Source organism: Electrophorus electricus, chromosome 1 (genome assembly GCF_013358815.1).
Source record: "Electrophorus electricus isolate fEleEle1 chromosome 1, fEleEle1.pri, whole genome shotgun sequence".
Lineage (NCBI taxonomy): Eukaryota > Metazoa > Chordata > Actinopteri > Gymnotiformes > Gymnotidae > Electrophorus > Electrophorus electricus.
In genome coordinates, this window is record NC_049535.1 from 32,757,015 (window position 1) to 32,775,983 (window position 18,969).

The 18,969-nt window shown below is 42.3% G+C and overlaps 2 protein-coding genes across 6 annotated transcripts in view; one reads left to right on the plus strand and one right to left on the minus strand.

Annotated features, from left to right (window-relative positions):
* On the minus strand, positions 1-16,976 carry rgs9a (regulator of G protein signaling 9a). Of its 5 annotated transcripts, XM_035520117.1 has the most exons (20): positions 16,288-16,375; positions 15,847-15,951; positions 15,041-15,064; positions 14,861-14,949; positions 14,149-14,245; positions 13,506-13,556; positions 13,297-13,403; positions 13,151-13,202; positions 12,921-12,979; positions 12,762-12,838; positions 12,391-12,472; positions 11,839-11,901; positions 3,869-3,898; positions 3,711-3,772; positions 3,292-3,405; positions 2,592-2,707; positions 2,376-2,463; positions 1,661-1,799; positions 1,473-1,555; positions 1-688 (listed from the first exon to the last, which is right to left on the minus strand). In XM_035520117.1, the coding sequence occupies exons 4-20, from the start codon at positions 14,924-14,926 to the stop codon at positions 541-543; spliced, it is 1,434 nt and encodes a 477-aa protein (XP_035376010.1). In that variant the 5' UTR covers positions 14,927-14,949; positions 15,041-15,064; positions 15,847-15,951; positions 16,288-16,375; the 3' UTR covers positions 1-540. The 5 variants fall into 5 exon arrangements, with proteins under 5 accessions (XP_035376010.1, XP_035375969.1, XP_035376013.1 ...); XM_035520076.1 differs by lacking the exon at positions 15,847-15,951 and having other exon boundaries at positions 16,288-16,976; XM_035520120.1 differs by lacking the exon at positions 15,041-15,064.
* gna13b (guanine nucleotide binding protein (G protein), alpha 13b) overlaps positions 15,852-18,969 on the plus strand; it is a 20,426-nt gene continuing 17,308 nt past the window's right edge. The window contains exon 1 of the mRNA XM_027014689.2: positions 15,852-16,153. Within this exon, the coding sequence (XP_026870490.2) occupies positions 15,871-16,153 (283 nt within the window). The 5' untranslated portion in view covers positions 15,852-15,870. The remainder of the gene's footprint in view (positions 16,154-18,969) is intronic.

The window sequence follows — 18,969 nt, forward strand, 5'->3', positions numbered from 1 at the left end:
ATAATTATATAGTAATACTACAGTAATGCTTTATAATAATATAGTAATACTACAGTAACACTAAATTATATAGCAATACTACAGTAATGCTTTATAATAATTATAGTAATACTGCAGTAATGCTTTATAATAATTATAGTAATTATAGTAAAAGTAAAAAATGCTATTACCATCTGCAACCTACCCAGGACACACTAAATACATTGTACATTTAGTGGTTGAATGTACCCATAAACACAAACTAATGTATGCATCACATGAATTAAATAAACAACATCCATTTTAAAATGCACAGTGTACTTGACATATAATCAATATAATTCTCCCTTATGACTGTGTATATATAGTATGCCATTCTAAGACATGACAAACACTGCAGAACTGGGACTAAATCAGCTCAGTTATGTTTATACTGTTTACACATGGTTTACATGACAATCTCAAACAGTTTTCGCTACATAAACATTCGGATAAACACGCGGTAGATATCTGAGCGTCTCCAACAAGACCCCCGCGTGGACCTCTGCACTTCCACCCCTGTCACTGGCGGTCCAATTTGTTGGCCATCAGCTTCTTGATGTCGATGAGGGTGGTGGTCCTAACCTTCTCCTTCTGCTGCCGTTGCCAGGTAACGGAGGGGTAGAGCCCAGGCTTGCGGTTGCGAGCGTTCTGTTCCAGCTGAGCGTCACTGTGGTGGCAGATACAGGGCTACAGAGTAGTTTGATTTGTTTTGCAAGTGTTCCTACAACTTCTGTACAGGGGAGAAACTGGGAGAGGCCCAGGCTTGTGTGGTTACTCCACCTGTCTCTGAGCTGTGTGGTTACTCCACCTGTCCCTGTGCTGTGTGGTTACTCCACCTGTCCCTGTGCTGTGTGGTTACTCCACCTGTCTCTGTGCTGTGTGGTTACTCCACCTGTCTCTGTGCTGTGTGGTTACTCCACCTGTCTCTGTGCTGTGTGGTTACTCCACCTGTCCCTGTGCTGTGTGGTTACTCCACCTGTCTGTGCTGTGTGCTTACTCCACCTGTCCCTGTGCTGTGTGGTTACTCCACCTGTCCCTGTGCTGTGTGGTTACTCCACTAGTCTATACAGTCTGTCCTCGCCACTGCATATGGGAGGTCAGGATTTCGATAGGCTGAGTGGCTGATTAAAGCTGCTTTCCTTAATTCATCAGAGACACTAGAGACTTAACAGACACGTGCTAGTAAGAAGAGCACACGTGCCTCCACAAACGGAGAGATACCGATCACACTCAGCTCTTCCATGGGATTTCAGAAACTCATATATATTTTAGTTAAACTCAGATATATTTTATATAATGTGATGAAGCTGATTCTTTCAATAAAACAAACTATTTCTTTAGCTGAAAGCATAGTTCCTATGTGGTTTATGCATTTGCATTAATAGAAATTTAACATACATACATAAATGCACACACACACAGACATATATACATATATTCAAAACACTTACGTGAAGTTGTGTGGTGCAGGTGAGATTGCCTTTTTCTGTATATCCTTATAAACGGGTGACTTGAGATACCGATAAAAAGTATCCTGTAATCGTCATGCAGAAATGACTGAACATTAAGCGATCGTACATGTACTGTGTGAAAGCAGGGTGTCAGAGCTGCGCACGTGTCTGTTCTGACACATCCAAACCTTCTTCATCAGCATGAAGATGTGGTTCTGAGCAGCATCCAGTACGTGGCGGTGCGGATGCTGTAGTCCCTTCACCGTCAGCCCCATCGTCCTGCCGTCAATGTTGATCCAGCACGGTGCTCCGGGGGCTAAGAATGTCCTGCGCACACACAGCGACCCACACTTCAGGGGCTGCTCGCCGGCACTTGTTAGTCCTGCACCAGTAATATCCAGCCATCCTTTTTATGTTTGCACTCTCTCACTGTATAGCTATCCCATAGTTAAAAACTACGATGTAGAACATTTTCATCAAAGGCATTAAGTTGTATCATATTTTAAAATGATGCAGACTGTTGTACAATGTAACTGATGTCCACTAGTTCAGCATAATCAGAGGGTCATATATATCACATATCTATCTATACAATATAGAGACTAAGGGTCAAATACAAGGCTAAGGGTCAAATATCTGTAAAAACTACTTAATCATCAGATCCGTGCAGCACTGTGCTGTAAAGGTCAGCATCTTTGCTCATTTAATTCTAGATTTTTAATAGATTATGGAAATGGAAATATATAACAAACTTTATTGTTACCATTTAAAGAACAACAAAAACAGACAGTAGCAACATTAACTAGATCAAAGTGAATGGGGCTGTTTCTCATTGCTGGACAGAGACCCGGTGACGGAGTGCTACATGTATGTTTAGCCATTTAACTCAAACACAAGCCTCACTTAAAAATAGTCTCTGCCTTTTCAGATATGGCTGATGCTGCTCCCCATTTCAGCTCCTCTGCTGCCTCCCAGAAAGCCAGGTTTTCACCTGCAAACACACACACACACACACACACACACACACACACACACAGGAGCGCATCCGTGGCCCACCTCTCCTCTAAAAGCTGCTCCTCACCTCCCCTGCATTAACACTCAGCAGAAAGAATCACAAACCGCTGAATTCCTTCTTCAGGAAGAGTCTGAAGTCGGCGCGGCCGCGCGGGTCTCTAAGTAGCTCGTAAAAGCCGTAGGACCAGCGCTCCACTGTCATCTTAGTGGGAAGGTCAACACTGTAGAAAACACAGGCACAAAACCATCAGTGCCTACAGTCCAGCGGTGCAGCCTACACCGTCGGGAACTCCACAGCGCAGCATTTCCCAGCACAGTCCCCGGCGCCTGCCAGCCAATCCGGGTTTTTTTCCCAGCTCCTAACGCGCATGACCCAAACCATTCAGAACACTGAGTACCTGGGACAGGCAAACTGGGATCTGTGTTAAAGAAAAAACATGGACCGTCCGGTGGGCCCTGAGGACTGGGTTTGGAAACACTGGACTACAGAACACCATGTCACATGTCCTGAGATTTCAGCCTGCTCCACTTCATTGGTTCAGGCTGGCATTCCCCAAACAGCCTCGATGCCAATCTCAACGTTAATGTTTCGCATCTGATTCCTGTGCCCTGCTGTTCTGTGTTGTTCAGTTGTCATGATGAAACTGAACCACTCCACTACAAAAACTGCTCATCAACTGACTTGTCTGGCTAAATTGTTGGAGAACTGAGAAACCCCCAATCTTCAAGCTATTTTTGAAAATATCAGGACATGAAAAATGAGCTGTCAGGCAGAGGCATGACCCCTGTGTCAGGAACATCTCACTCTGGCATGTTCAGGGCCCAGTATGTATCATCGTCCGTCTGCCAGGGGTTACTAGGGAGACAGGGGGTGAGAAAGGGGTCATGGCTCTGATAGGTCATCGTGTGCTTCACAAGGCTGGAAGAGCAAGAAAGAAGAACAATAAGCAATACACTTGGAACACGACACCAAATAAGCGTGTACGCTCTGACAACAGTCCACAGGACCTACAGTAACCTCAGGCTGATTTAGATTGGGATTGGATGGGAACGTGTTGTGTTAAAATCAGAAGGTGAGACACATCATTACTACGTTACACGTGCACATTTACCACGCTCAGAATTTACTCGGGGTAACCGTGGCACCGTGCTGTCTGTCTGCTCATTACTGGGGCCAGACTACGCATGGTGAAACATTTCTGTTGCGTTTTGTGTTGGACTTACGCTCCAAGGGACACGGTGGATTTGACCTTTGACCTCATGATTGCTTGCTGCCTGAAGATGATCTAAGGGAGGAAAGACCAGTCAGTGTAGTTCTCCAGGTTAGTGTGAGCAAAACCATCCAAGACTTTATTCAACACATGCTTAGAGATTCCACTTACAATTCTTCTGTAGTAATAAGAGTTCTTTTCCTAAAAAAGAGCATTAACATTTGTTAAGGGCACACATGTTTCGGAGAAGAAAAAAAAAAAGAGCAGTTTTTCTAAACAAGTCCAAGCAAACAATTTACCAGTCCACACATCACAAACCTAAACAAGCAGGAGGCCATACAGCCAATAGGAGGGTGGAACATGTGGGAAGCTTAAAACCACAGTCCATAATGTGAACAACTAGCACCTTGCCAAATAGTAAATGTATGTTATCTAGAAACATTCTTTCCACAGTGGGACACTTGTTAATGTTAATATTTAATAAAGTAATAAGATATTCAGTATACCTGAAGCTATCAGCAGGTACATTTCACAAAGCTAATGAATCCAAAATAAATAAATAAATAAATAAGAAAACAGCTACTTTGGTTTCACGTTCTATCTGCATGAGTAGCTAGTGAGGGTCTACTGGTAGCTAGTGAGGGTCTACTGCTAGCCAATGAGGGTCTACTGGTAGCTAGTGAGGGTCAACTGGTAGCTAGTGAGGGTCTACTGGTAGCTAGTGAGGGTCTACTGGTTAGGGCGCCTCTAGTGTTCCCGGGTATATAAGCAAGTCTTCATCTTGAAAACCCACGTAGACTAAAAACATCTGCCTGAAGACAAAAGAAAAGGGAAAAAATGAATTTATGGAAACCAGTTTACACACGCTAACATGGTGATAATCAGTCTGTCTAATCCACACACACACACATGCTAACATGGTGATAATCAGTCTGTCTAATCCACACACACACATGCTAACATGGTGATAATCAGTCTGTCTAATCCACACACACACATGCTAACATTGTGATAATCAGTCTGTCTAATCCACACACACACATGCTAACATTGTGATAATCAGTCTGTCTAATCCACACACACACACACACATGCTAACATGGTGATAATCAGTCTGTCTAATCCACACACACACATGCTAACATTGTGATAATCAGTCTGTCTAATCCACACACACACATGCTAACATTGTGATAATCAGTCTGTCTAATCCACACACACACACACACATGCTAACATGGTGATAATCAGTCTGTCTAATCCACACACACACATGCTAACATTGTGATAATCAGTCTGTCTAATCCACACACACACATGCTAACATTGTGATAATCAGTCTGTCTAATCCACACACACACACACACATGCTAAAATGGTGATAATCAGTCTGTCTAATCCACACACACACATGCTAACATGGTGATAATCAGTCTGTCTAATCCACACACACACACACATGCTAACATGGTGATAATCAGTCTGTCTAATCCACACACACACATGCTAACATGGTGATAATCAGTCTGTCTAATCCACACACACACACATGCTAACATGGTGATAATCAGTCTGTCTAATCCACACACACACACACACATGCTAACATGGTGATAATCAGTCTGTCTAATCCACACACACACATGCTAACATTGTGATAATCAGTCTGTCTAATCCACACACACACACATGCTAAAATGGTGATAATCAGTCTATCTAATCCACACACACACATGCTAACATGGTGATAATCAGTCTGTCTAATCCACACACACACACACATGCTAACATGGTGATAATCAGTCTGTCTAATCCACACACACACACACATGCTAACATGGTGATAATCAGTCTGTCTAATCCACACACACACACACACACATGCTAACATGGTGATAATCAGTCTGTCTAATCCACACACACACACACACACACATGCTAACATGGTGATAATCAGTCTGTCTAATCCACACACACACACACATGCTAACATGGTGATAATCAGTCTGTCTAATCCACACACACACACACATGCTAACATGGTGATAATCAGTCTGTCTAATCCACACACACACACACATGCTAACATGGTGATAATCAGTCTGTCTAATCCACACACACACACACACACACACACATGCTAACATGGTGATAATCAGTCTGTCTAATCCACACACACACATGCTAACATGGTGATAATCAGTCTGTCTAATCCACACACACACACACACATGCTAACATGGTGATAATCAGTCTGTCTAATCCACACACACACACACATGCTAACATGGTGATAATCAGTCTGTCTAATCCACACACACACACACATGCTAACATGGTGATAATCAGTCTGTCTAATCCACACACACATGCTAACATGGTGATAATCAGTCTGTCTAATCCACACACACACACACACATGCTAACATGGTGATAATCAGTCTGTCTAATCCACACACACACACGCACGCTAACATGGTGATAATCAGTCTGTCTAATCCACACACACACACACACATGCTAACATGGTGATAATCAGTCTGTCTAATCCACACACACACACATGCTAACATGGTGATAATCAGTCTGTCTAATCCACACACACACACACATGCTAACATGGTGATAATCAGTCTGTCTAATCCACACACACACACACACATGCTAACATGGTGATAATCAGTCTGTCTAATCCACACACACACACACACATGCTAACATGGTGATAATCAGTCTGTCTAATCCACACACACACACACATGCTAACATGGTGATAATCAGTCTGTCTAATCCACACACACACACACATGCTAACATGGTGATAATCAGTCTGTCTAATCCACACACACACACACACACGCTAACATGGTGATAATCAGTCTGTCTAATCCACACACACACACACACATGCTAACATGGTGATAATCAGTCTGTCTAATCCACACACACACACACATGCTAACATGGTGATAATCAGTCTGTCTAATCCACACACACACACACATGCTAACATGGTGATAATCAGTCTGTCTAATCCACACACACACACACATGCTAACATGGTGATAATCAGTCTGTCTAATCCACACACACACACACACATGCTAACATGGTGATAATCAGTCTGTCTAATCCACACACACACGCACGCTAACATGGTGATAATCAGTCTGTCTAATCCACACACACACACACACATGCTAACATGGTGATAATCAGTCTGTCTAATCCACACACACACACACATGCTAACATGGTGATAATCAGTCTGTCTAATCCACACACACACGCACGCTAACATGGTGATAATCAGTCTGTCTAATACACACACACACACACACACATGCTAACATGGTGATAATCAGTCTGTCTAATCCACACACACACACACATGCTAACATGGTGATAATCAGTCTGTCTAATCCACACACACACACACATGCTAACATGGTGATAATCAGTCTGTCTAATCCACACACACACACGCATGCTAACATGGTGATAATCAGTCTGTCTAATCCACACACACATGCTGACATGGTGATAATCAGTCTGTCTAATCCACACACACACACACATGCTAACATGGTGATAATCAGTCTGTCTAATCCACACACACACACACATGCTAACATGATGATAATCAGTCTGTCTAATCCACACACACACACACATGCTAACATGGTGATAATCAGTCTGTCTAATCCACACACACACACACATGCTAACATGGTGATAATCAGTCTGTCTAATCCACACACACACACGCATGCTAACATGGTGATAATCAGTCTGTCTAATCCACACACACATGCTGACATGGTGATAATCAGTCTGTCTAATCCACACACACACACACATGCTAACATGGTGATAATCAGTCTGTCTAATCCACACACACACACACATGCTAACATGATGATAATCAGTCTGTCTAATCCACACACACACACACATGCTAACATGGTGATAATCAGTCTGTCTAATCCACACACACACACACATGCTAACATGGTGATAATCAGTCTGTCTAATCCACACACACACACACATGCTAACATGGTGATAATCAGTCTGTCTAATACACACACACACATGCTAACATGGTGATAATCAGTCTGTCTAATCCACACACACACACACATGCTAACATGGTGATAATCAGTCTGTCTAATCCACACACACACACACATGCTAACATGGTGATAATCAGTCTGTCTAATCCACACACACACACACATGCTAACATGGTGATAATCAGTCTGTCTAATCCACACACACACACACATGCTAACATGGTGATAATCAGTCTGTCTAATCCACACACACACACACATGCTAACATGGTGATAATCAGTCTGTCTAATCCACACACATACACACACGCTAACATGGTGATAATCAGTCTGTCTAATCCACACACACACACACACACACACGCTAACATGGTGATAATCAGTCTGTCTAATCCACACACACACACACACATGCTAACATGGTGATAATCAGTCTGTCTATTCCACACACACACACACACACACACACACATGCTAACATGGTGATAATCAGTCTGTCTAATCCACACACACACACACATGCTAACATGGTGATAATCAGTCTGTCTAATCCACACACACACACACATGCTAACATGGTGATAATCAGTCTGTCTAATACACACACACACATGCTAACATGGTGATAATCAGTCTGTCTAATCCACACACACACACACATGCTAACATGGTGATAATCAGTCTGTCTAATCCACACACACACACACATGCTAACATGGTGATAATCAGTCTGTCTAATCCACACACACACACACATGCTAACATGGTGATAATCAGTCTGTCTAATCCACACACACACACACATGCTAACATGGTGATAATCAGTCTGTCTAATCCACACACACACACACATGCTAACATGGTGATAATCAGTCTGTCTAATCCACACACATACACACACGCTAACATGGTGATAATCAGTCTGTCTAATCCACACACACACACACACACGCTAACATGGTGATAATCAGTCTGTCTAATCCACACACACACACACACATGCTAACATGGTGATAATCAGTCCTGTCTATTCCACACACACACTCACACACACACACACATGCTAACATGGTGATAATCAGTCTGTCTAATCCACACACACACACACATGCTAACATGGTGATAATCAGTCTGTCTAATCCACACACACACACACATGCTAACATGGTGATAATCAGTCTGTCTAATCCACACACACACACATGCTAACATGGTGATAATCAGTCTGTCTAATCCACACACACACACACATGCTAACATGGTGATAATCAGTCTGTCTAATCCACACACACACGCACGCTAACATGGTGATAATCAGTCTGTCTAATCCACACACACACACACACATGCTAACATGGTGATAATCAGTCTGTCTAATCCACACACATACACACACATGCTAACATGGTGATAATCAGTCTGTCTAATCCACACACACACACATGCTAACATGGTGATAATCAGTCTGTCTAATCCACACACACACACATGCTAACATGGTGATAATCAGTCTGTCTAATCCACACACACACGCACGCTAACATGGTGATAATCAGTCTGTCTAATCCACACACACACACACACACACATGCTAACATGGTGATAATCAGTCTGTCTAATCCACACACACACACGCACGCTAACATGGTGATAATCAGTCTGTCTAATCCACACACACACACGCACGCTAACATGGTGATAATCAGTCTGTCTAATCCACACACACACACGCATGCTAACATGGTGATAATCAGTCTGTCTAATCCACACACACACACGCATGCTAACATGGTGATAATCAGTCTGTCTAATCCACACACACACACACATGCTAACATGGTGATAATCAGTCTGTCTAATCCACACACACACACACATGCTAACATGGTGATAATCAGTCTGTCTAATCCACACACACACACACACATGCTAACATGGTGATAATCAGTCTGTCTAATCCCACACCCACACACATGCTAACATGGTGATAATCAGTCTGTCTAATCCACACACACACACACACATGCTAACATGGTGATAATCAGTCTGTCTAATCCACACACACACACACATGCTAACATGGTGATAATCAGTCTGTCTAATCCACACACACACACACATGCTAACATGGTGATAATCAGTCTGTCTAATCCACACACACACACACACACGCATGCTAACATGGTGATAATCAGTCTGTCTAATCCACACACACACACACATGCTAACATTGTGATAATCAGTCTGTCTAATCCACACACACACACACACGCACGCTAACATGGTGATAATCAGTCTGTCTAATCCACACACACACACACATGCTAACATGGTGATAATCAGTCTGTCTAATCCACACACACACACACATGCTAACATGGTGATAATCAGTCTGTCTAATCCACACACACACACACATGCTAACATTGTGATAATCAGTCTGTCTAATCCACACACACACACACATGCTAACATGGTGATAATCAGTCTGTCTAATCCACACACACACACACATGCTAACATGGTGATAATCAGTCTGTCTAATCCACACACACACACACATGCTAACATTGTGATAATCAGTCTGTCTAATCCACACACACACACACACATGCTAACATGGTGATAATCAGTCTGTCTAATCCACACACACACACACACATGCTAACATTGTGATAATCAGTCTGTCTAATCCACACACACACACACATGCTAACATGGTGATAATCAGTCTGTCTAATCCACACACACACACACACATGCTAACATTGTGATAATCAATCTGTCTATTCCACACACACACACACACACGCACACACATGCTAACATGGTGATAATCAGTCTGTCTAATCCACACACACACACACATGCTAACATTGTGATAATCAGTCTGTCTATTCCACACACACACACACACACGCACGCTAACATGGTGATAATCAGTCTGTCTAATCCACACACACACACACATGCTAACATGGTGATAATCAGTCTGTCTATTCCACACACACACACACATGCTAACATTGTGATAATCAGTCTGTCTATTCCACACACACACACACACATGCACGCTAACATGGTGATAATCAGTCTGTCTAATCCACACACACACACACACACGCACAAACAAACAAGGTGAAAATCTGTCTGACCAATCCACACACACATACACACACACACACACACACACACACACACACACACACACACACTGACACTAACCTGGAAAAAATTAATGTCACTAGTCATACACACCAAATCAGTGAAAATCTGTGTTTCCTGACTAAAATATGCACCCTTTCACCCAATCAGAGTAATCATTGTTCTCTATATCAGGAGGTAAATGAGTCAAGCCCTTGTCTGGATCTGGAGTTTGGCCTGTCAGCCCCCAGAAAATCCTTCTATACACTTCTTAAACTTCTATACACATGAATCACTCAGCTTGTGCTAATACACTTTTGCATGTACTGACGGCTCCAAGAAAACCAGAGGTTGTCTGGAAAAAAAGAAATCAAAGTCTTTTACAGTCTATTAGTCTTTTGTTGCTAACACGAGAAGAAGTTAGCAACAGGAAGTTTGGTACGGAAGCAGAACAGGACCGGTGGCTCCGTTGCTATCAAACTCCCACTCCACCCCTGAAAGCACCAAGCCACATGCCACGTGTGACTGAGGGGTAACTGGGGCAGGAATCCTCTTACACGGGAGTAAGGAGATTGAGAAGGGCTGCCTGCAGTCACCCCTGCACTAAGACCAAGACCCATGGCTAAGGGGACACAGCATGCAGGCAGGCCGTATAAATAAGATAGAGGTGATCTTGCCCACATTGCCTTACTGCTGCCAAACACCCCCACCCCCACCCCCCTTAGACGTGGTTCAGGCAAAGACAGGCTGCATATCAATGTTGAAGGCATAAACACACACTATAAGGGTTTGGTTGGTACCATTGGATCTCACGGAGATGGGGGGGAAACAGAACAGTCTGACACTGGTGGCTTCTGTTGCTAATACACTGGTGTTTGCTGTTCAGGCTTCAAACAAACTGCATGCACCCTCACCTTTCACCTCTTCTGCGTTAGGATCAATGAGACGATCCACTCCATAGTCCATGGCACTGTGAGTTTGAGGCTGTGACATCGTTAAAGACAGTAATTACAACGGTTCTGTTCTTTTTAGTCATATAAAAGTCTAACATAAAACCATAACATAAAACTTTATTTCCATGACTTAACAGAGCTTTGTGAAAGTAGACTTTGCTTTTAAACTGTAATACTACACATGATGAAAAATGTATTTTACGTTGTGATAATACTAATAGTGCTATCGCATCATGTTACATTACACGGTTATGACAAGTTCACTGAGGGTAAATGTCTTTTCTTCCTGTAGTGGCTGCATCAATGAGTACCAAAGCTGTGATCACCATGTGTGACCAGCAACCAGTACGTAAAATGTACTGGGCCATCAATCATCAACGTATAAACACGCTTCATATAGTTTTGTTGCAGCTGTGCAAGAGCCACCCATCACCCTGACATTCGATGTATCCAACCAACTTCACCTTTTTTGTTATTTACACTATAAAAGTCATGTTCAGTAGTATCAGCTCCTGCTCACAGGAGGTCGGTGCACAATCCAGTAGGCCCTCTCCTGATAACTGAACACCACACGGTCTGACTTCATCCTTGCCTTCCCTGCCCTGCAAACAGAGAGCACAGCAAAAACAGATCCCAACTAGTCTGATTCTTAATCCTGCAGGACACAGATTATGGATGACCTGAGTCCGAAGAATTAGCACTCTGTTGATAATCCTACAACTGGAGTCTACAACTAGGCTGGATCTGCTTCCTAAAAGCAGGATTATGAAGTGCCTTTATTATCTGTGCCTTGATCAGGACATGAAGTTTCATATCCTGGAGACATGAGGTGGAGAGAAGAATAATGATGAGCACTTTAGAACAATTCCAGCAATTCCAGCGATGGCTGACCTGGTCTGTTCTTTGGCTTGGTTCACAATGAAGTCCCATTTGTGGTTGAGCCATTTGTGAAGCTTTCTGTAGCGTTCCTGTTCATGGTGTCGGTATAACACAGCTGTTATCACAGAATGTGACATTGAAAATGCTGCCGGAACTGAGGTGAAGCGGCACCTGCTCATACTGATCCAGAATCCCCTTCTTCCGAATGTTCCTCTTTGCCAGGTAAATTGCTTTAGTGAGAAAAAAGACATAAAATTCACTTTCTAAATAGCAAAGGTCAGAGAGAATTACAATGTGTTTGTTTTCCAAAAAGGTATGAGTTTGTTTCTTATGCTTCTTTCTCATGCTTATCATCTAATATGCTTATCATCTAATATAATCTAATAATGATGAGTGAATACCATAATCGGTGTCCTGTGCCTTCCACTTCTGAGCCGGCCAGAAGTAAGGAGTCTATCAGGAGTGAAAAGCTACAGAGTTACTACAGAGTGCAACCATGTGTGTGACAACATGACAGTTTCCCCCCATAGGTGCCGTAAACGGTCACCTGACAGCGATAGAGACTGCCGTCTGGCCTGAGGATGAGCGTTTTGGGGTCTTGCAGTGGGTAGATAAACCCATATGCCACCAGCATGGTGCCAAGAGCCTGAGCCTCTAGAAAGACCAGTGTAGAGAAAGACCAGTGAAGAGAAAGACCAGTGAAGGGAATGGCAAGAAATAAAAGCAGCATTCGAGCACCGTAGTGAAAAAGGCTACCTTGAGCGTCCACCGTCATATGACTGGTAATCCATGCAGTGATGTCCTGACCTGTAACAGGGCCATTCACAGCACTTTCAATGTCAGCCATCACACAACAGAAATAAATAACTGCATCAATTCTTGAGGGGAAAAAAGCATATGGATGCCTTGTGACTGTTCTATTTGCGTAAGAACAACACATCTTTTTATTTTGTAACTTTAAACATCTCGCCGCACTCAATGGAAACATCTAGCAGCCTGGATTAGTGGATTACTCTACAGCAATACAAAACGAAGGATTCCCCCGAGCAAGGATCCACCACATTTTTAGGAAGGATTAACCAGCAGTACAGATCAGCACACAGGTCATGTTAAGTTCAGCGCTGCAGCATGTCGCTAACACAGGCGGGTTTGCATCACAACCATTGAGTCAAACAACTACACTCTGAGAACACAGTAGTTAAATACATATAAAAATGCACATACAGCATGCAGGCATTTTCCTGGAGTAGTTATAACAGGTTCAAATGTGTTCCATGTGTTGGCAAATATTCAAAAATAAATGTAAAAAAGCAGAGTGGAGGAAATGTCACTGGAACCTCTGGTGTGTGTTCAAGTTCAGCCTTTCTGATGATGACATTATATCAGGGTGTTAACTTACCAGCAATCACATGTGGAATTGAGGTGGCATTCCGTTTCTGTTCAAACGACTTCACGCCAGACTTTGGGTCCTGCATCTCTATGACCAAGGCCTCTACCTAAAGAGAATAACTATAATGCATTTTCAGCTCAGTAACTAAAACAGCATACAATAAACATCATACTGTTTCTGTATGCTTGTCTCATCACAGTCCAGTATCCCTAAAGCAATGGGTGGTTAAAGATAACAGTATATTCAAAAAATCTAAGATCTGGCCTCTCCAATCCTACTATTTTTGGTACACATTCACAAAATCATCTCACTCCTTAAATACAAAACTCATTCACACCTATATCACTTTTACCCATAAACAAGTATAAACCAGAGGGAGCACTAAACCTATAGTTCAGTGCCTATAGTATAGTTCAGAACCTACATTCCTCTTAGTTTCTTTATGCAGGCGAATCGGGATATATGGCATTTAATAAGCTCAAAGGAAAAATAATTCCAATAAACAAATAAATGGGGGAAATGTTTTTAAAGAAAATAAAACCCGCAATTATTCATTTGTCACGAGTCATTGTTGCAAACAATAATAAATAACCTACAAATAAATGTTAATAGAAAAAAAGGGTAAGTAGCATGTGCATGAGGTCAAAAAGACGTATTTTGATTTGAGAAAAATCAATATTACATTTAGACAACGGAAAAGGTAATAGACAATAAGACGCACCTTCTTCAGACAGGCCATTCGAGGTCGATAATGCTGTCCATGGTCCCTGATTAGTTTTATCGTCATCTTTACAGTCTTTTCAAAATGAACTGCCAAAAGCAATCAATAGCCTTTGAAGAAACTTTTCATAAATGTCCAAGAATGAACAAATGTATTCCACACATGCTACAAGCCCTTTACCATGCGCACCGACTGGAGGAGACCCTGAAGGAAAAAACAGAGCTAATTTGTCCACCAATCTCAGCGAAGCTTTGTCTCAGCAACCTGTCATTCCACGCGAGGAAGACTAACCGCCACGCCCTACAGGCGGCGACCGCGCGCGCTTACCATAGTTTATCTCGTCTGATTAATGTGTTTTAGTATTAACGTAGCCGTGGAAGTACTGAAATACTGGCACGCGCAACTAAACTCATAAACTGCTTTGTTTATAATTTCATAAATTTGAGCTACAGTACGATAGGGTTATGTAGCGTATTGTAGGTTGAATAGACTTTTTGTAGTCAAACATAATATTAGAATAAAGTCATGACTGAAAAACAAGACATGCAATGCGTATAATAATTCTAACAGATATTTTAGCATATAGATGTGTTAATTTAAGAGAATAGCATACACTGCACATTTTATTTCAGTTTATTATCTACCTGTCCTGCCTTACTCATTGTATGTTTGTGTGTGTCTCGATCAATGATAAATGCTGAAATATGATGATATATTAATGTAAGCACCATGCGTCTAATGTCTAAAAAAAATGACTCGCCATATGCACAGTACACAGGAATTTAACTCTGCAGAACAGTGCAAAAGGACAATAGTCTACAAACTCAGACGAGACGTATGACACACTCCTGGACTCCTGGATATATATGTCAGTATTCACTAGCTAGGACCCTCCTAACATGCACAGAACCGCACGAGGACTCGTGCACGCGCTCGCGCCCCGCCCGCCGGGAGGTCGCGTGTCGCGCGCGCTTACCCTCCCTCACCGTATCGATGAAGTTGTTTCAAAGATGGCGGACTTCCTGCCGTCCCGGTCCTTTCTGTCCGTTTGTTTTCCGAAATGTTTACTCAACAGCGGCGAAGCGGAGCAGCTAAGGAAATCCAAGGAGATAGATAAATGTATTTCCAAGGATAAGAATTATGTAAAACGGTTAGTAAAAATACTCTTGCTCGGCGCTGGAGAGAGCGGCAAGTCCACTTTCCTCAAACAGATGCGCATCATACACGGCCAGGACTTCGATCAGCGGGCGAAAGAAGAGTTCAGAGCAACTATTTACAGTAATGTTATCAAAGGTCGGAGTCCCTGTTTTACTCGGTTGATACGCAGATTTCCGGCGTCTCGCACGAGTTTGTTTGTTGTCTGTCCGAAAGTTGAGTGTGTGTAATGTTGGCTAAGCTAAGCTAGGCTAGCTGGTGTGCTAACTCACCACTTTGGTGTCTCGAGCTTGAAGTTGTGCTACGTCGCGCGGAGGCATTCACTTCTGCTTGATGCAGAAGTGGCAGAAACGCCCATGTTATTGTGGACCTCCGCGGTGGTCTTGAACAAAGAGCCGTCTGAAATTTGCTGTGTTTTGACATGAACACGCGTCTTTGCTACACGGAGAACGTAACAAACAAGACGTTTGTCTTACAACTAGCAGTAAAGCGAAGTCTGCGCGCGGTTGTAAACTGGTGCCATTCAGCCGGCCATCGTGAGCGGCAGTGTAACGACCACAGCGATCAATTAGCCAGCAATCGATACAATGTGCAACACACATGTATGTAGATCGAAAGTGTGTTAGCTGGGCGAACAGTGCGAACTGAACTGAAAATGTAAAGACTGTCTGCTTTTCTTGGTTTGTCGGGTTTTGCATCAATAATGACAAAGGAGCGTGCCACAGACCCCCGCGCGCTGAGCGCCTGAACTCGAGTAATCGGACGCATCCACTTGTGTGTGACTTGGGTTTCTTTAGCCACGTTAAAAGAAACTAACTACTGCTAGCTTGTGGCGTAAATGATCGCACACCTTGCTTTATTCTGTTGTTTATTACTGTTTTAATTTTACAAAGCGTTTATGCATTCGGCAGCCCGCTAACTTCACCTTCACATTGGTATAGGAATCATTTAGGACTCGGTAAATTGGGTGGCGTCGCAGAAGATCCCCGGGCGGAGCCGCTTTAGGTGGATACTGGGGTGAGACTCTCGCGCTAAACGGGATGGCGTGCCCACATTTCCTATCGTTTCACTGATTTCACTTGACACGCGCTCCTCCGATAAGCATCTCGACAGTCGTTTTCGCGAGTTGCTGCCTCTGTGAATAAAATAAATGTAAACGTTCTAGGTAATATAAAGTTTTTTAGTGTTCATATACCTTCCTTTATTGTGAAACTGCACATATTAAGGCGACTGCTTGCTTGTTGATGATCTATTCTTGTAAAGTGGATGTGAGAAATTAGTAAAAAGCGTATTATATAACGGGGCTCCCCAGTAAATGCTTGATGTTTAGCAGGGGATTTCCACCCCTTATTGTCGGTGCTGGAGCCTGGAGGTTAAATCACTGAAATGGAAATCAATTGTCAGTCATATGCAGCATGAGTGACAGAGGAGCTGCCTTGTCAATGTTTTGTGACTCATGGTCTCTGACGCAGGGTCACCTTCATATCCAAATTCATCAATTGGATCAGAAAGCATTTGATGCAAGGAACACCTTGACATTGAGCCCAAGGTGTTAACGAAGGATGGAGAAATTGTAGTCTTCCTACAAAGGAAGAGAAAATCAACAACTGCCTTCAGGTTTTGATCCCATGTGGGATTGCATCTTGTATGTGTTTTTTTTTGTAAGTTTGTTTTTGTTTTGTTTTTTGTCCACAGATAGTAATATCAGCGCTGACAGCTGCCTAGGCAGTGACCGCCTTCTGAAAGGTCTTGTAGCACAAAGATAGAAGAATATAGAGAAAGTGGGACATCTCATTTTGAACTCTCGCTAAGGCCGTGCTATTTGGTGCAGTAATGGTTGATCATCATGTCAATTTGTGGCCTCTTAGCATCATACATAAGCAGTAAGTGTTGAGGAGCCATGGTAATGTGAGACTGCATTGCTCTGTTGAAGCTGGTTTTGACCCATCAGTTAGTGGCCATTTAACATGGAAGCAAACTAAACAAAAAAGAGGAGGTGCAATTAAGTAAATTGTCAAATTATTTTCTTTTTCAGAAAATTGGAATGCATGGGGTTGGTTCTTTCAACTAGGAAGTCATTTTGAACAGCTCTTTGAAGCTGGGTCAGCAATGTTTTAACTGCCTATAAACAAAAAATTGGGTTCAGGAAAGGTGTACTGCAAATCTTACTTCAAATTTGTTTTATTAAACCATTGAGGGAACCATGCAGTGTTATGTAGGTAAATGAACAACTAATGATGTGTTGATTGATGTCTGCTATCTGTTGTTTTGTAACTTCTCGATGATGAGATCCCTCCCCCCCCCCCGCCCAGTCTTCCTCTTTAGAAAGCAATATTGGGCAACTAAATGTTCAGTTCCAGCAAATATGAGAAGGCGGAAAATGTTTAATCAGGACTTTGCAGATGTTACTTTTCAAAACAGAGTCTTTTATAGGACTGTATAAATACCTTTCTTTTAAGTTGTGTATTATAACTGACTAGACTCGAGTGATTTGATCACATTAATTTGGATTACTGACACCAAATTGCATGTGTAACTTTCTGAAGAACTGTGCTAGAGGAATGTTGTCTCATTATTGAGAGGGATGTTTGAACTATAGGTTTAATATGTTTATGGAACTTTTCATTAATCCACATCTTTGAATTTTTCCACCAAATTAATGTGGCTGGACTTGGGTATAATATTGAAATTCCTTTACATCCAAAATTTTTATTTACATAATAAATAATTGTTTCTACGAGCAGAATTTAAACGGCAGCTTAAGTTTGGTCTCTTATAGTTTTTTTGTTTGTTTGTTTTTAAATATCAAAAGCAGAGACTGAGGTGAACTGTTGGGTTAGTATGCTTTAATCTCTGTGGTGCATAGCAATAGTCTGGTTAGGTTTTCCAACTCAGGCATGGTCCTGTTTATAGCAGCCCTGATCTCTGCATGCTGTATCCTGCTATTGTTTAAA